Below are 27241 nucleotides of genomic sequence, written 5' to 3'. Positions count from 1 at the left end.
AACAGTTCTTACCTGCTTTCCTTGAGACACTAGTAAAGTAAGACTGTGCAGTGTTATAAATGGATTTTAACATATATGATTTCTGGCGGCTTCTATAGTTATGAGTACAACAAACTGGTTCAAGCATGGAAAACATTGACAAGTGTGTTTGCAGAGAACGGAAAAAATAAAGGAAGCAACAGGCAATTTGAGTTTTGCTTTAATAGCCTTGTGTACCAATATTCCCGTGGACAGGACTGATGGTTTGCTCAGCTGCTGTATATGGAACAGTGGCACTCGGTGACCTCTAGCAAGGTGTAAGTAACTGAGGAACTCCATATGTCACAGTTCCATGACCACAAAAAGTTGAGCTGGCAGGGGGAAACAAATTTGAATCAAGATTTATTCCCCTCCACCCCAAAGGAAAATAAAAGGTTGTCAGCTGTCACCTTGAGGGTTGCAAATTTGATCCATAATCCCATTTAAGACTTCCTAAAAGCCTGTGGTACAGAATATTAGGGTCTGCATGTTAACAGTAACAAGGGTCTGCATGTTAACAGTAACAAGGTGAATTTCCTTCTTTTGGGGACCAGTTGTAAAACTAGAGTTTTAATACATGAATAAAATTAATCTCTAGATTCACAAATATAGAGCTCTAGATAAAAAGTCAGAAGGGCTTGTTAAGCTCCTTTTATTTAGGCTAGGTACTTAACTAGATTGTCCCAATCAAAGCTTTGCAGCTTTTTTTTTTTTTTTAGGAGCTCACATTGAAAGGGATTTCATCAGCGTCTCTAAATGATCCATGCCAATGCCAAACTATAAGGAAGTGTTTTTGTTTGTTTTTTTACTAATATCTAACCCAATAGAATCATAGAATTGTTTAGGTTGAAAGGGACCCTTAAGATCATCTAGTCCAACCATCAACCTAACCCTGATAAAAAAACATCACTTAAACCATGCTACTAAGCACCACGTCAACCCGTCTTTTAAATACCTCCAGGGACGGTGCCTCAACCACTTCCCTGGGCAGCCCGTTCCAATGCTTAATAACCCTTTCAGTGTAAAAATTTGTCCTAATATCCAATCTGAACCTCTCCTGGAGCAACTTAAGGCCATTTCCTCTTGTCCTACTGCCTGTGACTTGGGAGAAGAGACCGACCCCCACCTCTCTACAACCTCCTTTCAGATAGTTGTAGAGAGCAATAAGGTCTCCCCTTGGAGATCTTGTATTTCCTCTGCTGCAAAACACATCAATTAAACCTTGACCTAAACCCAGTAGGTACGTGGAATAGTTGACTGTGATCCTTCACAGCCAGCTTACACACATGTTTTTATGCTTATCTCCAGGCTCTTCTTTATTGAGAAACACATTTTCTTCAGCTGCTCTACACAGATCCTGTTTTCTAAACCACTTTTGTTATTTTGTTATTTCTCTGAACTTCAGGCTGTGTGCATCGTTCCTGAAGAATACTCTCCAAAATTGAAAATGACCCTGCTTCTGGTTACAGTCTCACCCCAGTTATTCCAATTAGCATAATTACTCCCTGGATCTTCTATACAATACAATACTCTTGGTAATGCACCTGGGAACGAGACTTGCTTTATTTTGGTTTGTAATTGTTTTGCTGTGGCAAAACAGTTTGCATTCCAAATTATTTACCGCTGTATTCCTTTCCAGGCAGTTATTCCCTGGTTTGTACTCAAACATTTGATTTTTCTGTCCAATGTGTAATATCTTGTCCTTGTCATTGCTGAAATTCACATTGTTGATTGCAAGCCACGTGTCCAATTGCTTGAGACCATTTTTCAATTCTGTCTCCCAGAGCTTTTGCACCCCTTTCCCATTCCTTCTGACCTGTAAAGGGGACATACGTACCTACGTCCATCTTCTCCGTGAGTTATATTGACTGTTTCTGCTCCCAGTCTTGCCCAGAGCAGAGTGAAAATGGCTTTATTCCAGAGAAATTCAATTGTTTTGGTATTTCTTGGATTAATTTCAACGTCAAGGTATTTTGTATAAACTTCATCTTGAGAGAGGACTCCACTGCAAATAGAATGAAGACAGCAATGCAGTTCAGAGGTTATTCAACTAAATCACATTCTCCACAAGATTTGGGTTTTCACCTTTCTTATAACAGAAATTTGCACTTTTGCTGTTTTTTTGCAACAGCGCAGGTTGTTGTTGCTGGACGAGCACTCTGGGGTGTTATGCTCTGAACAGGGAGAGGATGCAAAACAACACTGAGAACTTTAAATGCTCATGTGGTGGGAGACCACTGGAAGATCAGGGTGAGGTTGGGACTGCCTCCAGCGCCCGCGTGTGCTGGGTTTTGCAGGTGTCGCTGCATGGAGAGCTCCAAATGAGGTTATCGGGGAGGATTTTATAGATGAGCTGGGAACTTCTCTGGGCCTTTGGTCTACGGAGAAAGACCAAAGCCCCACTTTGCAAATTTGATGAGTTCAGGCATAGGATGACCTTGCATGAGAACATACAGCAAGTCACGGGCAGAGCAGAGAGTCTTGTCAGCACGTGGGGTGACTATGTTTTGCCACGTGTGACGCCACACTAGTTACTGTGGGAGCCGTAGTGCTAATGCCTGCAGGTAATGGGTGAGCACTCTGAATTATGTGCATTCCAGATGTGTATTTTCTTTTTTAAGAGCAGAGAAAGACAGCACTTCTCCTGTCAAACTGCGTTCCTAATTTATCGTAAAGTCACGTAATTCATGGAATTGGCTGTCCACAGACACATAGAAGTCACTTCCATGTCCTTTTTGCAACCATTCATCTGCCCTCATAGGCCTTATCAATGGGATGACTTTTTCTTCATATCTGATGTTAAGCAGAACATCTGCAACACAGAATAGGTGTTTGCACTGCTTAAATATGTGGAAAACGTGTAGATTAAGGTTAGCAGCATTAAATGTTATAAGGAAATATTAATTTATCTCACCTGGCAATTTCATATTCTTTTCTGTTCCCCTCTGTGTCATGGAAAACCAGGTTTATGTCCCCCCTCATTTTCTTTACACCAGACAGTTTGATAAATACTTTTTGCCTCCAAGCTGCATAAAGAGAAGCAAAATAAAAATAGATTGTCATTGATGTGAGAGATCTAAAAATGCTAATATACTGGAAAATTCTTTTGTGTTTTTTTTTTATCCTAACTGGAATTCATTAATGCTAGCATAGTGAGCTTGAATTTTGATAATTGCAGTAACAATTTTTTTTGTCAGAGATGTTAGCAGTTGTTTATAGAAGCAACAGAAGTGCGTGGCTGTAAATCATGTCAAGGCAATCACTTTCCAAACATGAACAACTGTAACAAACCTCCTCCACTTACTAGCAAAAGGTAGGTCTGCTGCTGTATTTAAAAAATACTTTTGGTTTACCCTCTTCAATTTGGCTGGGAATCTGTCAGCGTAGTGCCCCATCATTGGGCATCCCTCCTTGGGGCATGGGAAACAGTTTCCCTAGGGAAAATAAGAGCACCAGTTAATTTAAAAGGAGTATTTTCTTTTTGTCATATCTCTGATGAAATTAAGGCTCAAGATGCTGTTATGATCTTGCAAATCTGTGGCAACGCTCAATGTTGTCATACTTTACCACCAAAACCTGACAGGTAACAGTTCCTGCACCCATGCATACTGAGCCCGCGTGGAATGAGCAGGTTTAATACCTGTGTGCATGATGGTCTGAAACTTCCTAGTCCAAATATTTTTTTCAGCTACGGTCTAGGATGAAATATAAGTCAATTTTGCCCTTCCACTGGGAGGGTAATTTCCCTGAATCCACTTTGCAATATAATGTGGATGGTGGGGGGGACCATTGTTCATAAGTGTGTTTATTTAGGCGCTCTAATCAGTGCCCAGTGTAAATTAGAGAAGAGTCAATGATTTTGGAGGCTCCAAATATCTCTTCTTCCAGCCAGGAACTAGTAGGGTAGATACATCTAACTTATGAGCTCTTTGCTTAAAGGCTTAGGGTGAGAATTGCACAGGCTTTAATTTTTTTTTTTCCTATTTGGTGATATAATTTGTGCTTCAGGCTTCATTTTCTACATTTCCTCCTACCAAATGACACTGTGAGAGCACAGCCACCATCATCCAAGTGCTCTGTGCGTATCATGGGACCTATCATGAGTGCAGAGACCTGCTCGCTCACTCCTGGGCTGATATACTTACTGACTTGAAGGATTCGTACGTTTCACAGGGGTATCCGAGGTATCCAGAGGGATAGAGGATACTTTCGAAATAAAACTCATGGCTGCGTGAGTGGTGGCACCCCCCAATGACTGTAGTGTCTGTTGGAACAAAGTTTATGAGCATCCATGAAATAACCTCTTGTACAAGTGTTGCATTTGCCTCACCATGGAAACAGCTGAGGCACAGAACAGCAGCGTTGTCTTGTAATAAATTTTCATCTGAATTTACACATTTCTAGTTGCAATAGAAGTTACGGTTTTGTCTGTTTTATCCAGAGGACTGCGTGCCAGTTACCCCAAGATTACAAGTGAGATGCATTGGTCTGCTATGGTGTAATAGTCCCTTTTATGAAGACAGCCATATATATATATATATGTATGTGTATGTATATATGAGATGTCACAGCGAGATGACCTTAATTACAGTTTTAAAAGTCTTAATAGAGAAAAGAGAATCCACCAGCCTTCTACCAACCTCTCCAAAGCCTGTGAAGAGAGAGAAGCCTCAGGTGGAGAGGTGAGGCACGTGAAATCACTGAGTGCTTTTGCCTGATTCATGCCTTGTAAGTGCTGGATGCTCTTTGCAGCATCTGCAAGAAACTGAAGGTGGTGGTGTCATGCCACAGGCTTGATCGTGACACTGGCCTGTCTCAGCCTAGAAAACCCCCTGCTGATGTTGTCGGGGTGTTAGACTTGCAGACTCCCTGTTCCCTGTCTTTTTGTGTCCTGCAGGTCCAATTTCAAATTACAGAAGCAAAGCTTAGGCCTGTGTTATACCTCCTGTCCCTACAGTGTTCTGATCCAGCCTTTATTGTTTCTTATTTTCTCTCCTTGCTTATGAGTAAATAGGCAAAAAACAATTTCGTTTTGTTGTTTTCTCCCAAACAAACAGTTACATTTGGGAGAAAAAAAAAAATCACAGTTCACATTTCAGGATTGAACAAAAATAGAGTACTATGCATGTTGGGAATGTATGTTTACCTGCAATGATAGCTTCAAAATCACTTTGTTTCATCTCTGGAATTAAATCGGTGCATCCAGGCATCACAGTTCCTCCATTTGGGTAAAAGTCAAGGTGACCGCTGGTGTTATATATTCCAAGCCCTGAGATACAGGTGATGATGTCAGTGTCTTGGTGACGTGCCCATCTCTGCAGATGTTTATTTGCACGTGAACACTTACCTATAGCAGGAAAGTGAGCGGCGTTACTGTGAATAACATCAACAAAGTTCGCATCTGAAGGATCCAGTCTCACCTCAGGAGGAGTACCTTCAAAATAGGGCCCAGCAGGGTCTAAGCCTGAAAACCCCCACATTTATTGGTTGAGGGAGGAAGAGAGAGGTGTTGCACGTGTTAATATCTCTTTTGCCAACTTACAACATCACATGTTCAATAGTACACAAGCATGTTGAATAATAATGATGTGAATTCTGAGCTAAACTGAAAAAAACGTGCAATAATATGGTTTTGTGAACCTTTCTGCAAAGTTATTACAAAAGAAGTAAAATATATTCTAATAAACTATATAATGGCATCGTATTACTATGAGGGAGGCACTTCATTACCTGTGAGCTTATTACCGGCCTGTAAAGCTTTAGGAATAGAAAAAACTGAGGACTCTTGATATGTTGCTTTGTCTTTGTATAGGGCTTGATCTAACCCAATGAACGACAGTGATGTTACAAACATTTAACTATGTCCTTCCACTAAAGTTTTCCACTAAAGAGTTTTTAACCTAATCAGAGAAAGAAGATGTAATAATTACCCTTGTTTCAGAGAAGCATAAAGTTTGCCTGCTCTCATACAAGGTGACTCCAGCACTAACAATAACTTAATTCCAGTCTACAGACTGGAATTACAGTGTGTTACAATTTCTTTCCTTTAGGAAAATACTATTTTAGCTTTTAGTGCTATGCACCTTGGTGAACAGCCTACCTGTTATCCGCCCGATGCCTTGCATCCTTCTTCCCGTCTCTCCTGCAGTATGTGCTCCCAGACTGTGGCCAATTAAATGAATTTTGCGAAGGAGATATCTGAAGTTGTTCTTATTATTAAGGTGATGGTGGTGGGAGACAAGAACGCAAGCTTTAAATAGCAGTCAAAGAGGATGTCTTACATTATGGGCCTTTGGGAACATCTAGACTGACTTCCTGCATAGCAAGCAGGGTGTGAGTTCCTTGAGTTAATTATTGTTTAAATTACACTAAGAGTTAACAGAAAATGATCTAATCTAGAATTTTAAATGCCTAGTGATGGTGGATGCCCTGTTGTAGTGTTGGCATATGGTTATCATAGTCAGTTACCATTGGTGACAAAATGCAAACCTTCTTTCTCATTTGGATCAGCCCCTAATTTCATCTTCCATCAAAATGATCTTACTTTTTATTTGTTTACTCAATTATGGAGCCCTATTATCATATGCCTATTCTCCATATGTTGTCTTAAAATATGTGATGCTGTCACTCAATAATATTTTCACTGACAAGCTTAGGTGGGGTGACACTCATTCTCCTCTTTGCCAAGTGTCACCTGTACAAGACCTGCACTGCTGAGATATTACACGTGCTTTGGAGGTGGAAATGGAGATTAACCAGTGTGTAGGTTGTATGCAGGTGTCACCTTTCTTTCAGGGATTTGCTGGGCTTTTCAATGACCAAAGACAACAAGGATTGGTTGCTAATTGTGTGAGGTTTTTATACTAGGGTGTGTTTTGTCATGCGTGTACCGAAAGAGAAAAAAAGATCTGTAGTATTGGCCTGTCTGCCTTTATTGTTAGACAGCAGATTCCTCTGAATACATTTTACAGCAGTACTTCCATTTACAATGCGACTTAACTTTTCCTAAAGTCAGACTCTAGAAGTTTGTAAATTTGGGAAAAGAAAAGAAAGCCTAAGGATCATTTCTGCATTATTTTTTTTTTTTTTTTTGGTAATGGAAGAAAGAGAGGCCTAGACTGCAAATGGTGCAGTAACAGAGATATTAAATGAAAAACTGAACCCATATTCAAATGACCTGGGATTTGTACACAAAAAAGAAAGATCTGGAGGCAAACATGTGAGGCTAGAGATCAGTTTTGTAGGTAGAAGCTGTAGATTGTACCCCAGGAGATTCTGGGGAAGTGTTTGATACTCAGGTGCTTGCAAAGTTGACACTTTGCTTTGTGGTCTCTGAGCTACCTCTTGCAGCCCTGTAAGATGAACACCTCCTGATCAGGATTAAGTCGATAGCCAGGCAGGATTCTGATTTTCAGCAGTTTCAAGTACTCATGAGTCTTTCTGAAGTCAGTGGGAAAAATTCTGATTCTCTTAAACTTTGCAACCGAGCAGTTCCGTGCTATATGTTTAAATGTGAACGCTTGCCTTCAGGAACATGAAGTTCACAACCAGAAGGCAACTGGACAGTTTATCTTGCCTGTAGACAGCAAATATGACATTGTCAAGTGAGCCAGCTCCTGCTTGTTTCAATGATGCTGAGCTGAGATACTAATTACTTACAGCACACATATAAACAAAAGCTGGCAAAACTTGCCATCACTGAACTCTTAGGCCTTGCCTCATTTCCATTGAATGCCTTCTTGCCTGTATCATCATATGGAAATGTTGCCACCTACTGGTCTTTAATTAATTGGCACCCCTTTTCTACCACATTAGCTTAATTTGTGTCTTTTGTGGCTGTCAGAAGTCCTTACAGAGTTGATAATTAGTGTAATTAGCTCTTTCTCAACATTGTTCAGCTCTTCCTGAAGCATTGGCTGACCATACTGGACAAGGTTCAAAATCAAAGCAGCAGCATCATAACCCCACTACATCCACTTAAGAATTGTAGGTGGTAAAGCTGTGGCTTTTACCTGTAAGATTTTTAGGAAATAAGCAATCTCAGCCCCAAGCACACGGATGTTGTTCACTGCACTGATGTAGGTGCCTTTTGCACCATCTTTCCAATCGACAGCAATGCAGTTGATGTTTTCTACTTCCAGTAACAGCTGATGTGGGAACACATAAAGCAAAGTATTTAAGGAAATAAAGTAACAAGCAGAGATTCAACTTAAATCAGAATAAACATTTTCATGGTAATATAATAATGGAATTTCTCATTCTTTACTAAATGGGACTCTTCACTGTAGCCTGTGCCACATTGAAACAAACATCTTACAAAACAGAATATAACAAGCCATTAATCCCAAAAGTATAAACTCTGAAAGACTGTAATAAAAATATTTAACTTTATAAGCCATTTTTATACCTATTTGAAATAATTTGGAAAAGCTCACAACTGCACAGTAGCTGCTATGCGCAGTATGTGTCTTTCTTTGAGGGATGTTGGTAGTTTAACTGAATAGTATAGGAATTAAACTTATTTACCAAGTGTCATTAAAAGTGAAAAAGGCCTGGCAGACTGGAAAGGATTGGAGCAGAGTGGAAAGTTTCTATTTTCAGTAAAGAAAGATAATGCATTGGTCACTTTGGTACTGGTCACTGTCTTGGAGAGATCAGTGATTCTTCCACTGGAAGAGTTATATTCAAAGTCTGCAGCTATAGCTGTCTGTGACTAAGGCTTAGTTAAGTTTTGAGAAAGAACAAGGAATAGAAACAAAAATTAATCTGTGGTAAATGGCTGAAAGTGAATGACAAGGAAAACAGAAGCTTGAAGTGACAGTGCCTTGAATCCTGGATTCCGTCCTCTCCTGTAGGCACCATAAACAAAGTTTGTAGTGTGGAGAGGCAGAATTGCCATTTCCTTTCAACTAAAAAAATGGGAAATTTAATAATCTAGATCAAAAGTTTTCACAGATTTATGAACAAAAATAATTCTGCAGATCTGCTACTTAGTATTCAGAGGTAGTCTTTTTCTAGTTTGTCCTTTTCCCTGCAAGTGTGGAAGAAGCAGAAACAAGAGTAGATTTTGCTTATCTATCAGAGCCACAGCTGTCGTCAACACAGTATGCTCTGCTGGTTCTGTGGTAGCTTCCACATTTCTGTGGTAGCTATTCCATGTGAACAGCGGTGACTTGGAGTAGTATTTGTAGACTGAAATGATCTTTCCAACTCAGGAAGGGTTTTTGACTGAAGGATGGTTCAATTGCTCCTAATGGGAGAAGGGGTGAATTGGTGTGTCTAATCTCATATTCTGACACTGCTGTTGAGGCTGGGGACATCTGTGTTCAGTTTATTGCTTTGATTTGATCTGTAGGGTTTGGGGATGGAAACTCCCTAGAGAAGCATAATGTCAGATATGACCAAGAAACTTTGACTATTCCAGAGTGGGAACGTTTTGCCTTTTGTGAAATTTACTTCTTGGTGGGTATCTGCTGTTGCCTAATGGACTGAAAGATGGAAGGTGAACATTAGCACCTAAAGGATACTGACAGATTGTAATTACAACTGCTGATGGAAATCAGAGGATACTTGCTCATACCAAGCACATTTCTACCACCCAGCCTGTTTTTCCAGTGCTGGCAAATCCATGAATGATGAAGGAAGTATTTCTACGTGATGAAAAATGTGACTTTTGGATGGTTGATGAGTTTATCGCTGAGATCACCTGTGTGGGGAGGGGAAAAAAAAAGTTTTATCTATTCATACTTTCAAACATTAAAAAAAAGTCATCTAGGTCATCCCCTCTGTAGGACTCAAGTGACTACTTTGAATGGACAGTCAGTGATTTTTGGAATGCAGGGACTTTCTCAGTTCCACTATGGTTTCCAAAGAAGTTGTGCCCATGTGGTTTCTGTTGCTCCTATCTATTTTGATTAATGGAGGAAGAATATCCTTATGTGGAATATGAAGCAACCTGAAAGGGCCACTGTGTCGCACAATGCCTGTTGGCCTGAGCTGGATGAGTTTCTCCAGGGAGCAGCCCACCAGCTCCACATCTCCTGGTTCAACTTGCCCTTTTACTGACCTGACCTTTGGCTTTGGTGTGCTGCTCTGCATTGAGCAACAGCTTTTTTTTTTTTTTTTTTTTTTTTTTCCTGGTTAGGTGATGTTTCTGTGCCTGTTTTTGTGATTAGCTGCTCCAGAAAGGCTGAAAGAATTTCATACAAGAACGGTGTGCAATAGGGGTGAAGGTGATCTTCACACATTGCTGCAAGCTGGTTAGTTGTATTTTTCCTTTTCCTCTGAGAATGATATCTGACTGTCTATGGTTTTCAGACAAATACAGGGTCTGTGATGTGAGCTCGGGGAGTTTGGGCTGTGTCCTAGAACATAGAAACATTTAAGCTTAGTGGCTGGGAAGTGGTGCGAGGCGTATTTTGACTTATTTTGTCAACAACAAGTGCCGAGTAACCTGCTGCTGAATTTATCTTGGGTGCTCCCATGTCCCTGCTCTGCAGATTGTAAAAGTTTATTACAGGTATAACCTCTCATCCTTAGAGAGCCTGAGTTGGACTCTCAGCGTGGCAACCAGGATTTCTGTATGCAATGATGTCTGCAAGGGCAGTGATGGTAACGTAGTTCATGCCAGAGGAGTCCTAATCATGGGGACACCTGGTTTGGGAGCCTGAGAGGAATTTAGCAATTTCATAAGCATTTGCTGAAATGACATTGTCCCAGCTCCCAATTTACAGGTTCCTCCACACTGCTCTCAGTATTTCAGGGCAAAAGCACCTTGGGTAGTTCTGTTTTTTTTTTTTTCAGGGTGCAGAGGCACAAGTGGGAGTGTAAAATTCCTCAGATTTCAAGGTGAGATGTGGGTTTAGAAGTTGCATAAAATCTGTCTTTTCGTTTTAAAAGCTACAATATATTCCTAGCTAGCTTCCTTGTAAAACAGCAGCATTTGCTCTCCTATCTGAATATGCAGAAGGCTCTTTATTTGAACGAGTCTTGAATTTTCCTCAGAGACCTAAATGCATGCGAAAGGTCTGCCATAATCTGTATCCTTGTGCTGGAAAATGCCGGGAAAGCTGTTATGTCCTACAGTTCATGCATAACATGGGTTTTTTTGTGCTTTACCAGAAAGTACATTCATTACTGTACCTTCAAACTGTCTGCTTATTCTGACTTGTTAAAATGTCTACATCAGTCATCACAGGCAAACAAGTTAACAAACATTTGTAGGTTTAGTCAGTTCTTGATGTTAAAAATAAATGTCACCTGTGAGGTATTTCCTGTTTCTCTGGTGTAGAGGGAGAAGCTGATGTTCATATGTTCAGGAGAGTCAGGCAAACCTGTCAGCAGTCTCCCCGGTACCCCAGACCAGGGTGGGTCATCTGTAAAACAGCCAATCCTGGGGTAGCAAACCTCTTTACCTAGAGTAGAAGAAGCAATTAGTTTGTAAGTCAGACTCTCTTATGCTTGGTGATGTATTTGAGACTACAACAGTCTGAAGAGCAGAAAACTCAGTGTTTCGTTTTATGATTTATTTTGAAACTGAGATTCATTCCTGTTTCCATAGTGGATAATGCCTGAGGCAGGTAACGCAAGGAGAGCTAAGAAATTTGAGGATAAACCAAGCAAAGACCCAGACACCATTTTCTAGTCTTGTAAAGGATTAATTCCACTTGTTTTAAAAAAAAGTCTTGTAAGAAGTGCTTGTTAGGACAGGTCCTGCATGCTTCCCTCTCCAAAACATCATGTATCTACTCATAGGAATGAAGGATATCTATGCAGTAACCTTGCACGGTGAATGAAATGATTGTTTCTTTCAATATAGTAGCTTTTTCTAGATCAAATGGGTGTCTTGCTCACATGCTCAACTTTTATGTTTTAGCACTGTCTGTTGTGCTTAGCACCCTGTTGCTGAGCTGTTCTTTGTACACAGCAGTCATATAAAGACAGCTCGTGTAGGTAGGACACCTGACCCTGAATTTCTCTGTGAATTTTCAGCACAGTTATGTCTCTTGTTTAGAGACATGTCTCTTGCTTTAGTTCTATACACACTAATTGACATTGTCATACAATGACACACAAATCATACTACCACTTCAGTGTAAAGGAAAATACCAGTCATGATCTCTGAAATATTATTTCGTTTCAGTTCACCGTCTAGTGGTAGTTTTCATAGAAATTGTCTCACCTGCTACTGTGCCAAGGAGATAAAGCGCAATAATCCACATTCCAACCACCTAAAGCAAATTGAATATACAGGTTAAGCATTTTATTTAGAGTGATTTGTCCTTTTTAAAAGAGTTTAATATAAAAGAGAAATGCTAGGACCTGCACCGGAAGAGGAATAACCTCATACGCTGATCAGTACACACTGGGGACCCATCAGCTGGAAAGAAGCTTTGCGGAAAGAGACCCGAGGGTCCTGGTGGACACCAATTGACCATAAGCCGGCAAAATGCCCTTGCAGCAAAGGCAGCCAGTAGCATCCTATGCTGCATTAGGAAGAGTGTTGCCAGCAGGAGGAGGGAGGTGATCCTTCGCCTCCACTCAGTTTTGCTGTTCATTGCATTTCTCGCACAGCCAACACTGCATGCAGGTTGCTGAGGGAGTGAATCAGATCATGAGGTCCTGGTTTTTGCCATCTGTGAGGATATAGGTGGGAGGTGTGGTAGAAGAAAGGCAGTGATACTTCTAAGTTGATAAAGTCTACGTGTTCAACAGCTTGGGCCCCTCACTACAAGGAAGACATTGAGGTGTTGGAGCGTGTCCAGAGAAGGGCAATAAAGCTGGTGAAGGGTCTAGAGCACAAGTCTTATGAGGAGCAGCTGAGTGAGCTGGGATTGTTTGGCCGGGAGAAAAGGACCTGAGAGGAGACCTTATCACTCTCTACAACTACCTGAAAGGAGGTTGGAACGAGGTAGGGATTGGTCTCTTTTCCCAAGTAATAGGTGATAGGACAAGAGCAAATGCCCTCAAATTACACCAGGTGAGGTTTAGATTGGGTATTAGGAAAAATTTCTTCACTGAAAGGGTTATCAAATACTGGAACAGGCTGCTCAGGGAAGTGCTTGAGTCACCATCCCTGGGGGTATTTAAAATACGGGTAGACGTGGTGCTTAGGGACATGGTTTACTGGCGGACTTGGCAGTGTTAGGTTTACAGTTGGACCTGATGATCTTAAAGGTCCTGTTACTTGGCTGTAATGACATGGTTTCTTAAACAAGCCAAATGGGATAGGTCAGAGTGCAGAGAGTGTATATCTAAGCACTCTCTATTCAACTCTGAAGTACCCTTGTGGTAATAGCTCGTCGTTCATATGGTAGGGCAGAGGAGCAAGGCTGAGTATCTAAGCAGTGAGCCAGAGCTGCAAAGTGTAGAGCTGAAGAGGAATCATGACATTTCCTTGGAAATACAATTCTGTTAGCAAGTTTAATATATCCATTGGTGTAGTTAACAGAGAAGAAAACTAGCTGCTTGAGGAGAGTGGAAAGTGGAGAGGAAGTCTACCAGTGAGTAACAGTTAGGAGGGAATAGGATTGAGAGTTATTCTAAGCAGCTGGTGACAGACAAGAACAGAGAGATCCTAACTGTTATCCAAAAGGAGCACCTCTGTTCAGCTGCAATATCTGTCAAGAAGTACCCATCATCATGATGAGAACCTGATGACAGTGCAGGAAAATCGCAGATGATGTGACTCATCAAATGAATTGGCGAGCTCAGAAGGATTTGTTTATGTTTAACGGAGAGCTTTCATACTCAGGAGATGTATAGTCAGTGTTAGGAACGCTACAGCAGGAAGGATAGTGTAATTTCTTTTCAGACCCAAAATCTGAAAGGCAGCTAATGAGTAACCATTTTAGAAAATGTGGGAGGTTGTTGCCAAATAAAAGTGATCAGTAGTTTCCTATCAGAGGTTCTTCCTTTGAAGGCAGAAAATAGAAATTAACATGTAGCTAGGTAAGTAATAGAAGATGAAAAAAAATTATTATTTTTTTTTTTTTAATGGAATGCTGATTCATTTGGTAATTGAGAGGCATAATTTGGTTAGGAGACAATTTTTTAGTGGGTGGGTTTCCTATATTGGTCTATATTAACTTAATGACAAAAATATTGCAAAGAGGTTAAGAAATTATGCCTTTCTAAAAGATTTGAGGCAGCATACAATTTGATGGGGGAAAATTCTTTCACTGGGCATTTAAGAAGCTTAGTGCTGAACAAGAGGAACTGGAATGACTTGTTTGTGAATGTCACCTCAGCCCAGCCAGTATTGCTGGTAGGATGGCTGCTGAGTGCTGAGCTCAATTGTTATACTCAATGGACAGAGGACGCATGCTTCTGAGGCAAACACAGTGTTAAATATTTCCAAATTCCGGTTCAGCTCAGGGAAAAAAAATAATAAATAATTGCAAATATTCATAGACCGACAGCCTAATGTATAAAAACTACACCGGAGCAGTAGTTATCCTTCGCAATAGGCCACCAAGTCATCTTGGACACTGTTGCTCAACCTGTGATCCATGGGCCACTAGTGGATGGTTTGTGAGATATGAGAAAGTCTGTGTAATGACTGTCAACAGTGTATTTTTAAGTCCCACACATGTACCTGCACATCTTCCTCAGGCCATGTGCACAGACACACACAGAGTCTGTTCAAGAGAAGCAAGCCCAAATTTCAGAGTTTTTCATTATCAGCACTTTTAACCTAAAAAACTCATTGCATTTTTTTTTTTAATTTAAAACAAGATACGTTATTTATCTGCTAAGAGTTCTACTCACCATTCTCTTATCACTCTTTTTATCTCTTTCCCTGGTGAGTAGTAACCGCATACAAAATGGCCGCAGTTTTCCTTAGTAAAGATTGGGCAGCTTTATGCTGGAAAAAAAGTAATAAAAAAGAGATTAAAAACCTTCAGGCAACTTGGTAAAGTGAAAGAAACTGGAAGAATACAAGAGAATGAAAAAGGTGAATATTAGTAGCTGGAAATTAATAGCTAAAAGTCACACAGATTTCATGAGGGAACGCCAATAGCAACATGTACGTTTATGGCCAATAGAATTAAGTTGTGAATTAAGAAGGAATGTTTCATGCATGGAAGAATTAAAAGGCTGCAATGTTTTTGGTCCATTACTAGATAAAATGGAGCAAAAAGCTATGATGGTGATGAAGTGAAATGTTCACACTTTTCTTTTTCTCCCTTTACCAAAACCAACTGATGTTCACACCAGAAAAGAAAAAGTATTCATGGTGATAATCTTTTCAGACAATAATTCTAGATTCGCTGTAGAACAGCTGCTGGAATGACATAATTTAAAATCATTGGACTTCGGTAACTCATAGCTGAGATCCTTAAAAAAATCAAAAGCTATCAAAAAAACGTATTGATAATTCTTTTTTAAGCTATCGATTAGTAAGAAAATTCCAGAGACATGATTTGAAGAAAACTGGGGTGCTAACAGGGAAAAAAAATAGGATGAATGACCTGAGGAATTTCAGACCTCTGGAGTTTCAGTACAATATCAGCCTGAGAAGGAATAATGAAACACTCCTCAGAATATTCAGTCATAAAAGAAAAATTGTGAACAAACGTTAAAAGATTAAGTTGTGTAATTGAATTCAGTTACTTGACACAACAAACTAACATGACACCCTTGTAAGATCAACATTATACGTCTCATGATATTCAGATTTTAATAAGATCTGCTCTGCTACTTGATATTTTTGTTAAGAAATTAAAATGATACACATGCACTATTACAACAGTTAAGTAGATTAAAAATTAAATGCATGGATTAAGTAGATTAAAAATTGAGTAATTATTGCATCTCGGGCTATAACGGCAAAGAACGAGAAGGTAACTCCTGGATTTACTAATACATTTCCTGCTACTGTGCGCCATCGCATCAGATCATGATCAAGCTGTGCTCATGTTCTTAAGCTGTGTTTTTTGACCCTGTGGTTACTCACGGCTCATGATGGATCATTGCTGATAAGGGTTTCGGTTCCTGGCATTGCACTGCATGCCAGCTTCCAACACGGGTATTGCTGTGCATGAGCTCATACTGAAAAAATACTGACATCTAGACTAATGGATTAGTAAATAAAAATTACAGGTCACGAATGTTTTTATTGTTCGGGAAAGTAAATGCTCTCGCACTGCATGTCATACACAACGGAGATAAACATCTGAAGAAGCAGTGACTCAAAAGGCCTTTGAAGTCTTGTTAGTGTATTACTAGTGACTTTTGAAGTGCCACGAAACTTATTAGTGTTTGTTTCCGCGTAGGCAGCTGGGAGAATAGTATTTTCAAGTTTATGTATTGTATTCAATAGATAGATGGGGTTATTCTTTAAAGAATACAGAGGTTTCGCTGGTGCTGCATGCACAGTTCAAGAGGGTTATTGATAAAATGGAGAAAGCTCAGAGAAAGTCTTCTTGGATAATCATGAGAATGGAAAAGAGGGAGTGCAGAGCACAGAAGTGAAGAGAGGACTCTTCTTTTAGACTAGCAGTACGAAGGCTCAGAGTGTAAATGGTTGTTCCCCAAAGATATAATCTGAGACCAGCAGAGGAGCAGTGATACTTAAACAAAGCAGTAGTGGTGGAACAAGAACTAGCCATGAAAATATGAAGTCCAGTATGTTGTCCTGACATAGCCATCCAGCTGGAGTCACAGGCCAAAATGCAGCTAGTTTTAAGATGGAGTTTTATCACATTTTAACGTGACCGTGAGAAGTGGAATGGATGAGGGTGGAAGACTTGGGCCTTGTCTTCCACTTCTTCATCCTGTGTTTCAAAGAGGCCAAATGGGAAGTTAAAGGCTCACCTCGGCAGCCTTTCTTAATATCATTATGTTCAAAGCAAGCGGTAGCAGAGCAGGAAGAGCTCCTTCTGCAGTAACAATCTGCAGTGCTGACTCTTTTTGTCTGTCAACAGAGTGAACCATGGCATCTTCTGTACCTGCAGTCTTACTCCGTCTTTCCGATTTTTCAAGTCTGCTTTTTGCCTTTCAGTACTGAAGTTTAAGTTCTTTACCTTCTTTCAAAGTCTTTTTAATTTTCACCGTTTATGGGGGGTTTTCCCATCTTTTCCTTCCAACCATACTACCTACATTTCCTGCACTGACACTGTCCTTAAACAGAGAATATTTATGTCAGTTCTGTCGTTCCAGAGTTTTATGTTAGCCTTTCATATTTTTCAGTAGTTTGGCACAGCGCTCAGTTAACAGGGTATAAAGGCAACACAAAGGAGAAGAATCCATCCAGAGTTTAGCGTATAAACCTTGTGTATAGAAGTCAGGTTAAATTTTGTGTTCTCTCAGCAGAATCTTGCATGGCTTTGAGCCTGAGGCATTTAGAGAACACTTGCTAATTGCACACCCAAGCACTGTAATGTTACCCAAAATGGTAAAAGAAACTAAGGAAAAAAAATATTACAATAGTATCTTTAGGCCTCACAAAGGGGATCATGTACATATGTACCGATATGCAAATACCTGAAAGTACATTATAAATTCTTTTGGTTTGTTTCATAGAGGTTGTCCATCCTATTCTACATGCATATACAAAGAATACCATCTTTTCCAGGCCCAGTCCCCATTCAGTAGCTCAGGCACAGTTATTTGTCCAAGCTATCAAATACTGAAAACTGGTGTGCACAGTACTGGACAAAGCGCTGGTGACATGGTGTACCAATTCAGGTACAAGAATCATTGGCATAATCGATAAGCCTTAATTTCATCTCCAGCTCCTCCCCATAAACAGCCCAGAGTAAGGTCCTGTTTCTGGATGAAGGCTCTTTGGCTCTGCTTCAATACAAATGAGTGATTATTTGTGAAAGAGCATCTTGGCATTACCCAGTCTACTTTCCTGCTGGCTCATCAGCTTTTAGGGACAGTGAAGTTCTTGGGAGGAAACTGGTCTTAATTGTATAACTCTGAAACCCACAAATTTAACATTAGATAAATCAGTTTCATAATGGAGCAAAGATGTCCAGGACCTTTTGTAGACTTCCTTCTCCAAACCACCCAATATGAAGTAGTAACCAAGGCAAGGCAGGGCTCACATATGTTGTCTGGTCTGGGTAACAGAGTTTTCTGAGTATCTACTGACCTCTTAAACTGAATCTGAGACAGTGAACTAGGTCATTAACCTGAAATAATGGCTCAGAAGAGTGATGCAAATTTTTTTTCTTGAGGCGTTTAATGTGGGAAGTGTTCCAATAAAAGGTTAGTAAGTATGCAAAGTTGTGTATATATATATATATTTGTTCATCGTCGGAGGATGCGGTAAGATTTGGGCTTTTAAGGTGTTTAGGTCAATTGCTTAGAAATGGTGAACAATTTAAAGAAATTGTGAGATTATAGTAAAGAAAACCTATTAAATATCAAGTCTTTGGCTTCCCACTTCAGAACCTTTGCAGTATCTGCTCTGATTTTCTAAACAATAGGGTTCTCACCCTGACCCTACACTTGTATTCATATGTTTAAATTTACAGTGACAATTATGATCATTTAGTCTGGGTAAAAGCATCATAAAAAAGAAAACAACAAACGTGATTCACTTTTGGACAGTGGCTGTGCCAATTTTCTGCCAACTAGGGAGCCTTCATCTGACTTGCAGCCACCATCTGGACACTTGTCTGTCTTTCCAGCAGGATCTTCACTGTTTCTCTTCACAATTAGGCTACTGTTAAATTTAGTCAGCTCTAAGACCAACACTATTTTCCTTTTGCCGTTTCTAAAGTGCAGAATAACCCTTGCTGCTGACTTTTTCAAGTTTCTCTGCATATGGTAGTCTACCAAAATACATCTCGTTTGCCACAGCCTTTTGTATAACAGCTCCGCAATTCTTCCCCATTTCCATCCTCCCTTTAAACTTGCAGTGTCCTGATAATGCTTGATTTTCTAGCCTAATTTATCCTCATTTTTCATTTCAGCTATTTGTGTTATCATGCATTTTCCCTTTTAAAAAAAAAAGAAAAAAAATAGTCCAAATTCCATGTGCAAATACTGTCATTTTGTTTTTCCTTGAAAAACACAGGGATGTATTCAGTCTTAAATTACCTTAGCCCCACTGAATCCACTCTGTTTTTGTAGCTGCATTGCGTTATCGCAGCCCAGAAATTCTCATCGCCTGTTGGGATTTCCTGGAATTGAAAAGTTTAAAGCCTTGTAGCTGCTGCCAGGGTCTCCTCAGGATCCCTCTGAGTGCTGCTGTTTGTTTTTTGCCTGTTGACTCAGGCCACACCGTTCAGCCTGTGTCTGCTTTTAAGCAGGAGTCCTTACAGCCCTCCAGTCCCAACCAGCGGTTGGTAAGGACACTTGACCAAAAGCCCGACCAAGTTTTCAGCCACTTACCACTCTGAAGGCAGGAAGGGTTGCTGCTTTGCAAGCTCTGTTCAGCCAGCTCCCTGTCAAATCCTGGTTGCTACCGGCTCTTTTCACTTGGAATCAGTCCCACGATGGTGGGTGCGGACCTGCCCACACCGTGTCTAATTATAGGCTTTGTGTGGGTGGGTGAGAACCTTTGTAAGAATGATACCCTTATTGCTGGATATAGCAGATGTTGCCTTTTCTTGTCTCCCGTCATATCTAAGTCATCAAAATTTTCACCTCTAAAAGTTTGAAGAAAAGCAAGATGAGGCCATTTTAGCCCTCAGAGGGGTTATTGTGTGTACCATTCATAACAGTCAACGTGAAATGCTTCCCTGAGTTAGCTGGTTATTGTAAGCTCCTGTTACAGGCAATGGGCTGAGCCTCCTCTGAGGGGAAGTTCAGAACAGCAGCTCCATTTCGCTGCTCTGTGTCACCTGCTGGAAGTCCCCATCTACCTGTTACCAGACGTACGTGCCCTGTCAAGCAAATCCTTGTACATTTTCATATAATCAAGCCTGTTTATATTTCTTATATAGAGTGGGATAGTTTCTTTTAAAAAGTGGGGAGTAAGAAAAATTGTGTTAAAACTTTGGGACAATATAGGTGCCTGAGCATTTATTAGTTTTTTCTACTGAAGTTACTCAACCTCTGTCTGCCCAATACCGTTTTGACTAATCTATGTCCTCTTGGGCCATGTGGGATTCACATTTGAGGTGTCTCTGTACCAAGCTCTTTCATTGGTTGGCTTGCTCTCAATATAACTGGCATCTGCTGACAATATTGTGATCAGCTTAGAGCAGAGAAACCACAGCCCCTTCAAATTGTGTCAGGAGGAGAAGGATAGGATGGTGATAATCATGTCATTAATCTTCTTCTCTGTAATGGCTTTGTGACTTGTCGATCATGCAAGTCACAGGTTCCCTCTGTGCTCTGGAGGTTGGGTGGGTCACAATCACACAACCCACATCTTTGGGTCACAACAATGTCTCAACCCAGGTCTTTCAGTTCCTGAGCAAGACCTCAAGTCCCTCCACTGCTGTCTGCAGGATGGGTGCTGCCATAATCGCCTGTTCAGGCAACTGTATGAGACCAACTGTCATCCTTATACCAGGAGTCACTCAAGGGCCTAAGGGCAGGAAGTAGCTTGGGTTGAATCTACAGTTCATATAAGAAGCCAATTTGTGGTCTTGAGATACGTCCATTGCTTCAGAGAAGATATAATATCAGAAATAACACTAAAAATATGTTCCATATGCTGAGCTATACATAATGCACTCAGCCTGCTAGGCATTTTAAAAATCAAGTCAAGAGTGTCTGTCATTCCTTGTAGCACATGGCACCTACATGGATGTTTGGGTCTGGGTCTGGTTCTTGTTGGTAAAATGGTGCAAGCCACGGCCATATATGATGATAATCATTAGAAAGAAGTCTCAGAGGAATCTGGAGGAAGCAGTGGCTAGTCAGTGACTGGGTCTCGTACTTAATTACTGCTTACGCTGAATACACATATGTAGTTTCAGATAAGACAGAACAGATCAAGCTCATAAGAAGTTGTCTACAGTCCAGTCTATGTTCATTGACTGGAAGATGGAAATTTGGCAGCAGTTATGGGCACCTGTATCTCCTCAGATGATGTAGCCACAGAAAAGAGATAAGGAACGTCATGTGCCCCATTTGTCAAAGTATTGGCATGTAAGTTAAATGGAAGGCTGCCAGTGAAACTGGTGCCTCTATTAATGATGAAACATCTTCAGAAATTGCTGAACATCTTTGTGTGAAAATCAGACCCCTTTGAAATTATTTTTTTTTTTTTTTTAGAAGACTGGGATTGCTGGATGTGCTCAAATATCTTGCTGTGCTTCCCATAGCATTAGTTCTTTGTGTGAGAGAGTTGAAACAGAGCCACCGAGCTCCCCCAGCAGTACAGGTATAAATTGAAACAGAAGTGCATGCCTGCAAGAGTACCTCTGGGGACAAATAGACACAAATAGCTGAAAACTGCATTCGGCAAGAAGTTTACTATCTTCTTTAGTTTGCTTTTTGGTCTGCTCTGTATGTTGATAAGTGGCAACTTGGTCGGAATAGGGGGACCATATACATTTTCAACACAGAGTTTCACTGTCTGTGTATTTCAGAGGGAATACCCTGTGGTGCAGATTAAATTAACGTAAACCAGTACAAGTCAGAACTAATAGTAAAGAGAATTTCTAGCCCATGTTGTAGGGTTTTGAGGTCTAGCTCCTTTTAAGAATGGTCAATTTATCTGGGGCTGGTTTTATGTCTTAAGAAGAACAGTAGGTTTTTATGGGCAGTAAGAAAAGACTGGCTTTTGCAGTTGCCTCTGACAATATGCAAGTGAACACACCCAGGTGGTTTTATAAGTGTCAGCTTAAGAATTATCAAGGACAAATATGCATTCTGATAGTAGTGGCCTTCACATAGGTAGGAAAAAGAAGATCAAAACACTCACTGAGAATCATGTTCTCCAAAGGAATCTCAGCAACCGTGTTTCAAGTGCAGCGATATATAAATTACCAAGGCTTTCAAAGAAAGATAATTGAATAAAATTGTAAAAGCAACATTTTTCTCTCTCATTTCAATTTTAGATTGAAGGTGGTTAATGAATTTCTTAGCTTGGATGGAGGTCATCTGAAAGTAGCTTTGTGTATTCTATTCCCCAGAGAAATGCTAATACGTACAGACAAAGACCACTCACCTTCTTGGAGAATCTTACCTTTTAGTCTCTGAGTGGCAGAGCCATGAATAAAAGACTTTCTTGATATTTCTGTTGTCTAACTCCAATGTGTTCATTCTGGTCAAGTGAACAAATATTATATTGAATAGAGACAAAACCAACTTGCCTTAGTGTATCCTTCCTAGTATTGCACAACAACAATAAAGGGAATATTTTCAAAATGATAAATATTTATGACCTTCCATAATACATGCTGTCTACTCATTAAATCAGTTAAAGCAAGCAAAGTTAATGTTAACTTCTGGGTTTGTGAGCTGGAGACTTACGGAGCATAGTATCATTTAAAGGTAGTAACACTAGGGGAGAATTTTAGAGCCGACGATGACAGGAACTGAAGACAGAGAGGAATTGGTAGGGACAGACGGACTTTCTTTACAAGTAACAGGCAGAATTAAAGGGAAGAGGGTGAAGTCTGTTATTCCGAATGCTCGATCTCCTGTTAATGCTAGAATATTACACTTATTTGAAAGAAGCAGATGAAACAAAAGGGAATAACTGTAGATTTGAGAGGCAAACGCAAATCTTCTTGAATGTTTAGATCAATAAAAAAATGGCTGTGACCATCCTGGGTACAGACCAGTGTCTCAGAATGAAACTAGCCATCTAGGGCTCTGGACATTTCCTGTGTTTGGTCCCAAGCTTTCCCAGTGTCAAAAAAGGGTGAAAAGGGGACGGACACCATTGCCAGCCTGTATTTTCACATATTGCTTACGCTTCCGGTGTTGCAAGACACTTGCCCCATCCGACCTTGCGGTAGCTGGGAGGAGAGCTGTGTTTTTCTGCAGCACAGCAGTGTAGGCGTGCTCTGTTTGTGCGAGGGTTGGTGATGATGCATGTTCTTTCCGGAAGTTTTCAGATCTTTGATAGTGAAAGATAAAGAACAGATTCTTGGCTCTGTTTTATCTTGGAAATGTGCCATAAAAATAGATTTGGGCATGCTATCAACTTCTGCTTCCTAATTATTGGAAACTGAATAGCTTAAAGCAGTTTGGAGACTATTTGAAAGTACAAAGTTAGTAGAAAAGCAGAAAAGAGCCACAAGTTTTGTAGGGAGTCTGTGTAGATATATTTGCTGATAGGTCAGCGAGCAATTGTGTACCCTCCCAGAGGCAATTCCAACCTCAGTCAGCTTTGGCTTTGGAAGAATAACTCAAACAAGTGTTGGGAATGCACAAAGATTTTCATTTTTGCTTTTGACCCAGGAGCCTTCCAAATGTGACTGTTAGAGCCAGGGGTTACACAGAATACCCTGACTGCATTAAAGCCTCAGCAAAGTCACTTTTAAAAGGTTTTATTTTACCTTCTATATAACAGACATGCATTTGGGGACTGGAGCTTGCTGCAGGAAAAATCACTAATTTGCACTAAAGGAAGAAAGTGTGGGAACTGTAGGTAAATAATTTTGCTATCAAAATATCTAGGAGGGAAATGCAAGAGAAGGGAGTGAGATGATGGCCCTGCAAGAATGCTAACTGGGAAGACAGACTTGCTCCCAAGTGATGTGATCTTACAGGAGGGTTGGTAACTGGTATGACACAACTATGGGCTGAAAAAAATTAAAACCAGATCTCAGATCTACCATAAGTACCTTCAGGATGTGTGTTCTCAGGCATTGAGCCACTGTAATCATTCACTCACTTCTGGTATGCCAAAGATAAAGACTCTAACTTAAAGTAAAGGGAGAAGTCAGAAAAACTTACTAAAATGCAGACAAAGAATTAGCTTTTCTTGGGGAGATGGAAGCCTGAAGAGAAAAACAGAAACTGATAAGAAATCATGTGGGAACCTGTGAAATACAGATTGTCTAGAGAAGAAAAAAGGCCTGACATATTTTTACCTGGACAAAATTATGGAGTTTCCCATGGCATTTCTGTAAGGAAAGATGCTGGCGAGTGATGGGGCTATAAAATGATATAATCATAAAAGAGAGAGTCTTAAAGGCAGAACGAAGGCACTGGGGAGGCTTTCTGTACAAAAGTCTGCTCGAGCCTCATCTCTAACAAAGATGAAAGACCAAAAGGACTTGGTAGGCTTATTCCTGAAAATTTGTGGTTCATTTACAAGGATTTTATCAATATGTTTTAGGACATTAGAGTAGCATGAAAAAATCTGAAAAGTCACAGAAATAAAATAGGTACGATCAAAAGTGGGAAAAGAGATGACTACATAAACTGAACGTTGTGGTCTCCACCTATAAGTTTTGTTTAATTAATTTTAATTATTCTTATGCTTTTCATTCTGGGCTCACAAATATTTATGAGCGACATTTAGATAGGCTGTGCTTTTTGGAAAGAAGAGTCTGCTGTGCTATGCCATAGAGTGCTTTATTGCTGTTAATGGAGAACTGACAAAAATGGTCCTTGTTTTCTCATTAGCATACCTGCATATATCACTTTATGACAAGTATATGTTTTCTTCTAAAATTATTTTTCTGACGTTACATAAAAGTAAATACAGATGATGTAAGTGGAGCAAAAAGTTATTACTTTGGATTACTTATTGCTGTTCCCTTCTTCTATAAAAGATTTAAGAGGTTTGTTTGTACGTGTGTTTGTTTTGCCTTACCCCATTGACAAAAGAGTGTCAAGAGAGAGCAAAGGGACTGAGGCTGAATGTTTTATAATGGCTTTGTTAGTAATGTACTTTGGCATAATTTTTGTAGTGAACAAATGCTTAAGGAGTATTAAATGAAATTTGTATTGTAATTCTGAAGCACTCATAGTGTTGCAGAATATTTAAATAACATAAAAGACTGAATGCAAATCATAATATGTCCTTAAAAACTCTAGACAAATGAAGCACACTCAATTAAAAAAAAGCTACCTTTCAACATGACAGCCGAATATATCAAATGGTGCATCTCACTTGACATTTTAAAGATGCAATTTAAATTGTTTTAAGAAGTTGGCTTACCTTGTTGTGAATATATGAAAGAATTACCTGTTCCAGTCTTTATCAAAGCCAGATTGTCTTGTGAAATATCAAACCCTTGCACTTTTTGGACTGGCTCCATTAATATGAAGCGATAGTATCCAAAGGTTTCATACAAGCAACAATTTTAATTTTTAAACACAGAAAGAAACAGAAAGAAGCCTATTTGTTACCAGCAACACACAGATGCTGTCAGTGGTGGGGTTTTTTTTCACTTTTAGCTTTAAATCTCTTGCTCTATCGATAGATGTACTAGCAAAGAAGTGTAGTGTTGATGTTTATGATACCAAAGAATGAAAATTAACTCAAGAAACAATATATAACAAAAATGCAAAACAGGACAACACAAGGGGAAGAAATCAATGCACTATTTTATTTTTAGCTGAACTGATTGGGTGAGAAAATGTATATTTTTAAGTAGTCTAATCAGCTGGACGACATTTATAGCAGAAGTCATCAGCCCATATGAGCTGTCATGTTTTGTCAGAATGCTGTTGAAATCAATAGCTTAAACAAAATGAAAGCTTGTATTTTTGAAAGTAAGACTATGATTTATTTTTCATAAAAAATTCAAATCAATTTCTAGAATTTCAGAAGTGGCACAGCCAAGTTTGGAGGTAGGAGAGGACGGTCTTTGCAGATGTCTTGAGTTCAAGAGGACGTTGCTTCCTTCCTGTGAGAAGCGATGGCCTGCATTGCACTGCGCACACTGCGGTCTCATGTCGTTACATCCAATGACCCAATCCAGCCCCTGGCCCTGCTGCACACTTTTTTGTGACCCCAAGGGTCACAAAAGGGTCACCCTCTTTTGCTTCAGTTCCTGACTTTTAGAAAGGGAAAATAAGTATTCCTTTTCCTCTCCTTGAGTCTCCTTTATTTGTGCAACTCTGGGGCAGGGAGCCATGCCTGATTTATGAAGGATATTAGATGGTGTAATTACTAGCTGCAGATATTTCCCAACTGCGTAGAAGTACCTGGGGGGGGGGGTTGTTTGGTTCTTCTCCAGGGGAGCACAGAGAGGAGAGTCCCTACTTGCACAAGAAGGGGGTCTTGCCTAAGGAGTTTCCCTAAGGGGCAGAGGAGGATGGGATGATTTCTGGATCCTACTCTGTGTGGGTGGTGATGGCAAGGGTACCAGACCAGCGAGTCTGAGAAGGTAGACATCTGATTCGTCAACTTGGCTGCAAACCTTCTAAGTGAGCTCCTCTGGCAAACTTCACAGGAGGTGACTGGACTCTGACATCTCAAAATTATTGCTGCATAATTTGAAACACACCTGTTCATCACTCATGTTCAGCCTTGTGTAACCCATCTCATTGACACCTTCTGGTAAACCTCACTGGAAGTATTCTGGAATAGTCAGTTGTTAGGAGGGACAGATCAGCATTGCCCAATGTGATTCACACACAGGATTTCTGTACCCAAATGATAAACCTCACATTAGATTTAAAAATTAGCTGTGTATCTTAGACCACAGTGGGCAATTAAAAACCAAGAGGATTGTTAGCTTGTATTGAAACAGAAACAGTCTTAGCTTATTTTGCCTGATGCCGATAACTCTTAGTAGCCTGGTTTTATTAACCAGTATATCCAAAATGCTGCCAAATATTGGGGCGGCAGTGCTGTATAGTAGTGCAAATAATGCAACTCAAGCCCAACTTCAGCGGCTTCAGAAAGGCAAGTTAGAGGTGGAAAATTCAGCTTCAATGATAAAGAGAAAATAGTTACTTTGAAAGCTGCCAGAAAATTGAAGATCCTCAATAGCACAGCATAGTTTTGATGAAGAAGATGCCTGGTTCAGGCATAAAGAAAGAGTCCCAGCTCACCCAGTGTTCAGCAGAGCACATCAATGAGCGTCTTGAATAGAACAAATCAATGAGTTCTTCCCCAGGAAAAAGGCAGCAATCAAATATTTTGCTGTACGTTAAGCTCTTCTACTTGACTCATGGTGAACTTTTGATGGTAGAGTTTGTCAAGGTCCACTGTATGTCTCGGTGTGCAATCCCAGTTCCTAAGCTTTCTTTTGGATGTGCTGCTAAAATGTTGTTTAAATGTGTTCTTCAGGAAGCAAGGACACGTCAGGAAACACCATTTAAACTCTGATTGTTTTTATATTTAAAATTATTCCTCAGACTCCTGACACATAAACAATCAGATGCTTCTGAAAGC

At 40.0% G+C, this 27241-nt stretch overlaps 1 protein-coding gene across 1 annotated transcript; it reads right to left on the bottom strand.

Annotated features, from left to right (window-relative positions):
- Positions 1-286: 286 nt before the first annotated feature.
- Positions 287-22883, bottom strand: LOC141472292 (pancreatic lipase-related protein 2-like). Its single transcript, XM_074159207.1, has 13 exons — positions 22854-22883; positions 12200-12248; positions 11278-11432; positions 9599-9724; positions 8031-8165; positions 6119-6227; positions 5366-5482; positions 5165-5287; positions 4164-4282; positions 3323-3452; positions 2933-3044; positions 1856-2023; positions 287-350 (listed from the first exon to the last, which is right to left on the bottom strand). The coding sequence occupies exons 1-13, from the start codon at positions 22881-22883 to the stop codon at positions 287-289; spliced, it is 1437 nt and encodes a 478-aa protein (XP_074015308.1).
- Positions 22884-27241: the final 4358 nt, after the last annotated feature.

The sequence above is a fragment of the Numenius arquata genome, chromosome 15, assembly GCF_964106895.1.
Source record: "Numenius arquata chromosome 15, bNumArq3.hap1.1, whole genome shotgun sequence".
Classification (NCBI taxonomy): domain Eukaryota; kingdom Metazoa; phylum Chordata; class Aves; order Charadriiformes; family Scolopacidae; genus Numenius; species Numenius arquata.
This window is presented reverse-complemented; position numbering and strand designations above follow the sequence as displayed.